This window comes from Scardinius erythrophthalmus (genome assembly GCF_964197995.2).
Source record: "Scardinius erythrophthalmus genome assembly, chromosome: 17".
Taxonomy (NCBI): domain Eukaryota; kingdom Metazoa; phylum Chordata; class Actinopteri; order Cypriniformes; family Leuciscidae; genus Scardinius; species Scardinius erythrophthalmus.
In genome coordinates this window covers 20,234,001-20,244,182 of record NC_138237.1, presented here as the reverse complement: position 1 = coordinate 20,244,182, position 10,182 = coordinate 20,234,001, and the positions used below count along the sequence as shown (strand labels likewise).

The 10,182-nt window shown below is 39.8% G+C and overlaps 1 protein-coding gene across 1 annotated transcript; it reads right to left on the bottom strand.

The window, feature by feature from the left end:
* Positions 1-417: 417 nt before the first annotated feature.
* tmem151a (transmembrane protein 151A) lies at positions 418-10,092 on the bottom strand (the record flags this gene model as incomplete). The annotated part of the gene is made up of 2 exons (XM_081390825.1): positions 418-2,049; positions 10,033-10,092. 2 exons carry the CDS (start codon positions 10,090-10,092, stop codon positions 418-420), a joined length of 1,692 nt encoding a protein of 563 aa, XP_081246951.1.
* Between the last annotated feature and the right edge of the window lie 90 nt (positions 10,093-10,182).

Below are 10,182 nucleotides of genomic sequence, written 5' to 3'. Positions count from 1 at the left end.
TTTGTTATGGACATGATATGCCAGAGATTTCAATAATAGGACATTAAGATCAATATAGGACACTGATGTTCCATGCCTATCAGTATTTTCTACTAGGTATGAACTACATATATATTTAGGGTCAGTCTGTATCAAGTCAATTGACATTGATATGACATGATGACCAATGTGTATTATTTTCATTTCAATCCCTACAACATTCTACACATTCATGAACAGTTGTTTTTCAGCGTTACACAGAGACACAAATCAAGTCTCTTTGGGTTCAACTTTTCTACCCTGGTTCTGGTAAAAATTACCATCTCTTTTTCGAATTTCTCGATCTCCCTGTCTCTTATCTGTACAGTACCTCAGATGTCAATCTGCCTCTACTTTTCAAAAGCCACTTCATACATTCTTTACACCATATCGGTTCTTTTAACCCGTGTCAATGCCATGCCCCCCATGACAGCTCTCTTCTCCGTGAATGATTAACACCGGAAAATACAGAGCGTCTTGGTAGGTTGGTGGCCTGTCTCTCTCATCCTCCCTGGTCTCTCCGTCCTCCCTCTCCTCCACTTGTTCCTGGCCTGTCTCCTCCATGTTGTCGTCTTCTAGCCCTTCATTCTCTAATACACCCCTCCTCTCCTCATCTGGCACTCTAAACCCAAGACCAAGGAAACCCCCACCGCCCTCTTCCAGCCGGCTGCTCATCCCACCTCCGAGGCTTCTCGAGTGAAACAGGCAGGGGTGGCGGCTTCTTGCGGTCTGTAACCGTCCGAGAGAGAAACCACTGCGACTAAGGGACAGCCTTCCGCCGGGCCTAATGGGGAATGAGTTTGTGCCCGCAGCCACGTTCCCTCTAACCCAGGAAGGAAGCGAGGAGCTGCTTGTTGAGGGCCGACACCTGGGACAGCTCTGAAGAAAGTAGCTAGAATTGCGGCGCATATGTGCTGCCATCGCGACCGATAACGGTGTGTTTGTATTCACATCCAAATCCATAAGCAAGGCCTCAGAGTAGCTAGGCACCATTTGCTGGTTACAGCGAATGTGCCATTCCAGTTCGGTCATATCCACCGTGTTGACCCGTGATATGATGCGCAGAGTGGGACCCCCGGTGCCATGCTCAAAGCCCGTACAGTAGTTCCCCGTCTCCGTATTATCATTGTCATTCGCATCCTCGTTCTCGCCGAAAAGTTTCTCGACGTGGTAGTGGACGTACGCAGTGCGATACTCGGCAATCACGCGAAGAGGCCACGATAGCAGGAAAGCCGAGGCCAGCCAGTACAACCAACGTCGGGTGTACCAAGGTGGGCGCAATGGGTTGGGGAATGCCAGCATATGTTCCCGAAAGTCAACGTTTTTAAGGTGCATACCCTCCCTTGCTTCCATGTAGTCGTCCAGACCCTCGTTGTCCCCGAAGAAGCGCGCTCGCTGTGTGAGGTAGGCGGTCTCAGCACGGGCGCTGGCGAAGCTGAAGCACTTTGTGAAGCGCAAGCGGGTGACAGGATGCTCCAAAAGGCCCTGCAGCTCCTTCGAAACGTCTTTGACCCCGAGGCGCGAGTAATCGAACTCTGAGCTCGCTGCATGCGTGTTGACACGTTCATGGTACACCTGCGTAGTAGTGTACGCGTCTCCGTTTCGGTAGCGCGTCACCTGTCTGGTACGTCGTACGTAATGGTAGCTGATGGCCTTCCACCAGATGCAGGGTGTAGCTTGTTGCAACCGCTGTATCCTGTCATACACCTCACTGATTTCCACCTTTGCAAGGTTAGCTGTTTTAGAGTAGCAGTGCCAGCACTCCACCAAGTAGACAATGTACAGCATGGCCAGAAAGGCTACGGGTATATAGATGTAGCCGTTGGAACACGGGCTGTCATGATAGAGTCGGGCTCGGTCTCCGTAGAAGTAGGCGGGGCCTTGGTCATCAGAAGCCATTACGGTGATGCGGTACAGGGAGCACCAGCCTAGCGTGCCAAAGCATCCGTACATGAGCAAGGTGAGCAGCAGGCACTTCCAGTGGGACTCTCGGCACAGCGACCCACTCAGGGACTGCTTGAGGGGACGCTGCTATAGGCAGAAAGGGGGAGGCCCGGATGTGGATGAAAATATGGGAAGACCAGGGGACAGAGGGTTGTGCAGATGGATAGGAAATTGAATGGGGCAGGGTTCAATAAGAGACGAGTTGGAAGGTGTTCGACAGAATTGGAATGAAAAGATGCCAGAGACAAAAGAAAGCAGAGGGGAGCATGGAGGGGAGAGAACAGAAGGGACAAGGAAAGAAAAAAAGAAAATGTTAAAATTAGTTGGCAGAAAAGCATATAACACCTCTGATACATTTTAGTTAATCTTATATGTATATTATAATGAGAACATTTTTATTATTTATTATTTATACAGTTATATATATATATATTATATGCAGTTTTGCTTTTATTTCTTACTTAAAAAGAATTAAGCCTGCCTATAGAATAAAATAATAGAAAAGAAAAGGCATATGCCTAAAGAAAAGGCAGTATTGTACAATTCTTTTACTTTCTTAATGCCCCTTTGTGGCCTCCTGGCTCTAGTTTGAACCCCTGTTTTAGATGATTCAGGGTACAGGTATATTTCATTTGTGTTACAACATACACAACTGAGTGAAGCACAGTCTTTTATATCCACTCTGACATGCTGCAGAGAGAACTCAGTAATAGATCATTCTCCTGAGGGCTGAATACATTTCCTGGCTGCTCGTAACCCAAACCATGTCTCCTTTTAAAACGCTCTGTATGACTGTGGAGGGGAAGTCTAGAAGCTTTTAGACATCACTGAGTGCATCATCTCAACTAAATGCATATGGATCTCTACTGCCTAGTCAGAGCCCAGTGGTGGCTTGAGGTATTGTGGCCATATGGGCAAAGATGAACTGATTCCAAGTAGTAGGAGGTAGAAAAGAAAAAAAGCAAGCCATACAGTTCCTCTGACACATGAACAACGGTATTGCACAAAACGATATTTTATGGTTGGTCTGCAATATTTTATTTTTTCGTCCCCTCTTTGTCCTTCTATCCTGCTGTCTATTCTCTAACAACATCACTCTCTCTCACACACACGCACACATAAATCAGCTAATAGTACGAGCAATGCCCTTGCTGTGAGGAACTGCAGCACTAAAAGCAGGCTGCAGCCCAAGCGTGGCATGGAGTCTGTGCTCCTCTTGGCAGGAGTTTAATTGTTCCTTTTACAAGGACGAGAGCAAACTGAGAGAGATAGAATTTGGGCCTACAGAGTGTGACTTACCATGTGCACAGGCTAATATCTACACATGTTTTTAATAATGATGACCTGAAGCAAAAAAAGCATGATAATATAGCATTTTATATATAGTAATATTCACACACATATATTTACATATTAATCTGTATGTATTCTCCAGGTTTTGTCTGTAGGTTTCATATATTTAGTAGATGCAGAGAGGTGCAGTTGTGGGAGGGTGAGAAGCAAGTGTTGAATCCTGTTGGTACGACAAGAAAATGTGTCCTAGGAGATGTGAATGAGATTCAGTGAGATTCAGATCTGAAGGCTGTGATTGGGGAACTTGCATACAACAAAATGGCAGTGATGTATAAATAGTGGATAAAGTTAGCCTGCTATTTCAGAGCCACTTTAATATGTTAAATTATTTAGATGCCCCAAGAATGTCTGAAGTCATATGAGCATGTGCATTTCAATGCTTTTTACATGAGAAGCATCAGTGCTGGGCAGAGTCATAAAATCAAGCCCAAATGCGTGTGTTTTCCTGCACATGTGTATGAGTCAATGATTATTTGGCCTCTTGGGATAGGGGATAAGAGAGGAAAACAAGTGACTGTTTGCTTTCGTTCAGTTTACTTGCTTGTGGTGCGTAGAAACTAGGTTGGGGCCAAAGAACCAGTAAAATAAAATGAAATAAAATAAAATAAAATATTCATAAAAATAAAATAATAAAATAAAGTAAAATATTCATAAAAAATACAAATAAAATATACCAGAACTGAATGACGTTCCCATAAGAGAATTCATCCAGGCAGAATATCATAATAAAATACAGTTTCCTGCTCTACTGTTCAAAGGTGACTGCAACATGCTACTGAAAATACAGTGCAAACAAACAGCATAACAAACAGTGTAATCAGTGTAATTCAATTGACAAATGACTCTTCTGAGTCGGTTCTATTCAGTAACTCAAAAACATTCAGCGTAACCAACACGCTCTAGTAACTATTTTATGTTTTGGTGAATTGGTGGCTGGTCTGTTAGAATTTGTATGTCATATGTTTTTATATGTTCTGCTTACACCCCCTGAATATTAGGTTTAGGGGTGGTCCTTTCATGCTTTGTTTTTTCTAAGGGTACGTTTACACGACAACGATACGCTTAAAACGGAGACGTTTTTCCTTTGAGTTTTCCACAAACAGCTGACACTTTTGTCAAAACGATCCCTGTTCACATGGATTCGTGAAAAAAAAAACTAAAAACGCTGTATTCAGCCAGGCCATTAGATGGCGATGAAACACTATAGACAGAACATGTAATACGCATGTGCATGACCTCATGGTTTCCACAGATTCACGTTTTTTGTTGTTTACATGGAGACTGTTTTCAAAAACTTGCACTTTGAAACCCGTTTTCAAAAGTTTGGTTTTCAGGATTACAATTTCAGTTGTAAATGAACGGCCAAAACGCATAAAAAGTTTCACGTTTTTAGCTGAAAATGGTGTCATGTAAACAGCCCCAAAAAATCATGTTTCTCTACTAAACGCATTTTATGAATTCATTTGAAATTGGCAACTCGTAAAATAGTTACATTTTCTCATGAGAACCAGTCCATTTCGCGCATGATTGGCTCTAATGTCAGTTATTTTTGATCAATCTAAAACTCATAGCACAACCAATCGTACTCTCAAACGAATGACTCGGTTCTTTTTAGTGAATCAAAAGCATACAGCGCCATCAGTGTAGTCTGATTCCTGAAAGAGTCGGCTCTTGTTCTGATAAACATGCAGCTTACGACTACTGTGAGACTTAAATCAATGAATAATGACTGGTTGTTCACATGGTAACTTAAAGTCCACATGAAATCAAAATTGACCATATTTACTTTGTTTGCCTAAATTGATTGTTTTGTGGTGAACAATTCATCCATGCAAGTCAATCCACACAAAAAAATTTTTTGGCATCGTAATCTTTAATCAAAATCTGAAAATGCCCCTCCCCTCTGCATTGGAGGACCTTCTCTGATGACGTAGGTTTGAGGAATTGGTTTGGGCAACGCTTAACCACTCCCCTCAAACCGTTAGTCTGTTATGAGCAGAGATGGAGAGGAGGAGCGCTAGAGTTAAACCCTGCCCTCTGTTCAATATTCCGTTTCACTGGGAAATAAGTCACAACACTGGAGAAAAGTCGTTTGCAACTTCCGGTTCACGCGGACTTTAATATAATATAAAGTACTGTGCAAAAGTCTAGAGCATGTTAGTATTTTCACCAGAAAAAAATGGGTTTAAGCCAAGTTTTTATATCTTTTGCTGTAGTGTGTCAGTTGGAAATATCAGTTTACATTTCCAAGCATTCCTTTTGCCATTAATTGTAATAATCCAGTGAGATTTTTGTATGCACAAGACCACAGCCGGTCTGCTCCACAGAAGATCTGATCTCCCCATCATTGAGTACATCTGTGATTACATGAAGAAACAACAGAAACTGAGACAGAGTAAATCCAGAAGAAACCTGCCTGCAAAGCAGTACTACAGTACTGTGAAAAGTTATTGGCACTTGTGTAAAAATGCTGCAAAGTGAGTATGCTTTCAAAATAATGTCATAAATAGATTTTATTAATCAATTAACTTCAATTAACCAAATCAAATCAATATTTGGTGTGACCACCCCTTCCATTTAAAACAGCTTTTGTCCTTTGCACATAGTTTTTTAGGTAGCTTTTTTTTCATGCAATCCCAGACCGACTCGATGATGGTGAGATCAGATCATACCGGCTGTTGTCAAATTCCTTCTGCATACAAAAATCGAACTGGATTATTACAATGAATGGCAAAATGAATGTTTTTGGAAATGTAAACTGATATATCCTACTGACACACTACAGCAAAATATATAAATAACTGGCTTAAAACCATTTTTGGGGGTGAAAATACTAATGTGCCTAAGACTTCTGCACAATACTATATAAATACTGAATATATACAGTACATATATGTGGCAAGCAGGACGAGGTCTGTGGCGTAATTGATAATGAGCATAACCTGCATGCTGCACCGGTCTCGTATCTCTCACGGAGCAGCTTCGGAAGCATAAAGGAGTAGCGACGACAGTAAAAGACGAGAGAGAACCAGGCCTGGATTTAACGCTATGTTTTGTTTATGTGTGTGCGGCAGTTGTCCATGAGAGGCTGACGCATTTACTTTCATTTTGTGTTTGTTTATTATTAAAGTTTGTGAAACGTTTGCCGGTTCCCGCCTCTTTCTACCCACAAAATACCTTGTTACAATATAATATACAGTATGTAACATGTTATATTATATTGTTTGTGTAATAGCCTTGTTGTGTAGTTACGGCCAATTATGCAATTATTTAATTACCTCTAAAAACACTGTAAAGTCATTAAACGTACAGTATGTAATTTTTTTTGCCGCTAGGGGTCGCAAACCCTTTTACAATAACAAAGGCGTAGTTTGATGACGCAACATTTGCTAAGAATTATGGATCTTGTCGTCAACGTCAAGCCGAACGATCTAATAATGTTTAAAGTCCCGTGGGTATAAAAGGAATATGGACATTTCATTCTACCGAACTACACGCAAGTGCAGAATTACTACTCACAGGTCAGTTTATTAGACAAATTAAACTTGTGAGGTAACGCAGCGCTGTTTCACTTGGTCTAACATTACACTAGCACACTAAACGGCATTTGAATGTGTTGAAATGTAATGTGTTAGTTTGTCTGTATGAGACTAGCAGTAAGCTAGATCAACATTAGAATAACATACAGATCATATTCTAACATTTTATCATTGTTGAACTATATAACATAGATTAGTTTTATGTAAATGTGCTCACCTGTTTAATAAAGTACATGTAGGAGCGGTCGAAGTCTCGGACGTGGAGCTCTCGTTTATATACTGTCTATGGGAGCTCTCGGCATCTCGAAAACACCGCGCTGATATTGATTCTCGTTTTAGTTCTCCTTTTTTATCCAAAGTCTGCTTGCCATGGTCCATAATGTTTGAACGAAATAACAACAGTGTGCAGATAGACATTGCAAACTACACAGTTGTCCACATCTGTCGCCTTGGTTACAATCAGAGGGCTCTGGTTGCTATGGCAGTACGAGCGGAAACCAGGGACAACGCGGATATGACGCCATTGACGGCGACAAAACGGAAATAAAGAAACGGTACGTGTCTTCGAATTAAATTACAAATTTCTCCTGGTTTGAAAGTTGTTGGAAACAGTCGGGATAATGTAAGTACACAATTAAAAAATATATAACATAAATATAGTGATTTGTGCTATTTTTAAAGCAAAAAAGTTACATACTGTGCCTTTAAAGTTTGTTTTAACACTTTATGCATGATTTGTTTTAGATAGATTTATTACTGAAATTACCTTATCATTTGGTAAAATGGAGACCTTTCATTTCTAATTGTGAGTGCAACATTTTGAGATGAAGGACATTGGGCACATTAAATATTCAGTAAGAACAAATGATATTGAGAGTGATATGCATCAAACGTTAGACAGCAGAGAAGACTAATCAGCGGATAACTAGTACACAACAGAGACTAGTTATGTGTTAGAGGGGTGTGGATAAACTAATGATGGTAAAGAGCAGAAGAGAATAGGATACATTCATAAATCAAAACAGGATGGTCTGAGTGGCCTTTTAAAGTCTTGATTGCCTTGTCAGCATATACATCTATTTCTGTCAGACCAGCGAGCACTCATTACTTTCGAAGAGATGCGTTTATCCACAAAGCAGCACGAACGAAGCATCCAGACTCATATACTGTTCAGAGAACAGTTGAACATCAGACATTGTCAATTGAGAAGAGCTGTCACTATACAGAAATAGCTGCAGCTAAAAGTACTGATACGTTTGTAAGTGACAATGTAACACAAACATTATGAAAACTCAATAATGATTACAAAAACGTCCCATCCCCCACTCTGTCTCTCGGCCTATTGATCGGTCTGTAACAGTATATGGGGGTAAACTCAGCAACTGAGGGTGTGGGTGGGAGAAAGAATTAAGGGAAAGCTTGTATTGTCACAAAGAATGCATTTAAAATAATTCAAGGTACTGTATGTGCTGCCAGAAAAGTGTGTGTGTTAATTATTGGATTTTCTTTAATGAACTAAACACTGGATGAATAACCGTCAAGAAAATAAGGAATGCGCCCTCTGAGACCTGACCTCCGGTTATCTAAGATAAATGCTGCAAGTCAGGTGGGAAAAGTCAAAGTGAGTAAGCAGAGCGAGTCAGAAAAAAAGGTTCAAGTGAGAAAATCTGAGAGCAAAGAATAGGGTTCTTCAGGGTTCTTTATAGTAGGGTTCTTGACTCTGATTTTAAAGAACCCTTAATGCCAAAAAGGTTCTATATAAGGAGAAAAGTCTCACATGATTCTCACATGATTCAATAATACTTTCATGTTTAAAGGGTTATCTAAATTCTAAATTCTTCTATTGATCATGTTTACAAGCTGCTTAATTCATGATCCCATGAAGGGAACCCCTAAAAGTTTCTATAAGAACCCTTTAAGGCTCTGTATAGAACATTTTCTTCTAAAAGTAAGTTTGTATTGAAAATATTTAAGGTAAAGTGTGTCATTTTTTATGTTCAAATATTTTCTCCTATCCAACTTAATATGCTGAGACAATATGGTTTCTCTGAAAGTGTCGTTTTTTATCACTAACAGAACAATCTTCTTACAGTTACTACATGAAGAAAGCTGTAGGAGCACATTTGGCCAGTCCTCCCTGTATTAGATGCATAATATCACTCATTATATCGCAGATCTGGCAAAATAGAGAGACAGGGAAATAACTGACGTGCATTCTCATCAACTATAGCTCACAGCATATAGACAGGCCCTTTCCTTTAATAAACCAACAATTCTAATCAAAATGAAATAGTCAAATTTCCAATAGCTAAATACTCAAAAATTAACTGACATAAATAACACCTTTATGCAAGGCACTGAGCAAGGAAGTGTCCAGGCAAGGGATGATTTTACATATGGAAATACTTCAAAAGAATATTTACGGCACCAATTCTCTCCACTTTGCAACTGCATATAGGCTAAGACGACAATAAAAATGTTAAATATGCAGTAATTTTTTTTTTTTTTTTTTTTTGCTTAAACACACTAATTTTAGCATTAAACAAACAGAATCATTGTTCAATGATAGTGGAGAGGATGCTCAACTGTGCAGTGACATCATCACGCATGCAGCCACTACAGAAAATGCAACTGCCTTGGTTTTTATTTAGATTTTTATTGTATTTGTATTAATATATAGGCTACATAATTATTATATATTATATATATATTAATCTTATGCACAAGTCATTTTAAGTAATCTAGGAGCCAATTTTATTAGATTCTGTCATGTATTTAGTGTGAAGTCTGTTAATATGTAACAAACTATTTTAGCATTCTGACATCAGTTAAATGGATAGCAATCACTCACTTTCACTATAGGCTAATCTTTGATTCATTTCTTTTCATTCTTGAAGAGTGTTGCCTACAGGCAAGATAACTAAAAACAATATTTTATTTCTCATTTTGTTTTTGATCGTAGGCTATTAATGATTATGAATAAACGTTACATGCAAACATATATATATTTAATAATGCGTGCAACTGAATGTTAAGAACAGTGAACCTATGAAATACAAAATGTACAATATAACTCTCCAAAATAATATTTGACTTTCTAACGTTACATATTCATACGACAATTGCACTACAACGAGAAGAAACTGTGGTTTTATTTACCAACATTTTCACGCCTTACCTCCTCCCTTCCGCCCCCATTCAATGTGGGCGCTTCTCCCGTCACCGTCACCCCTTGCATTTTTCACTAACATGTATTTCCACGGCACACACACGGTCCAGGATGCGGTCCACCGTCAGGACCTCTCCGTAACCTCCTTCACCCCATCAG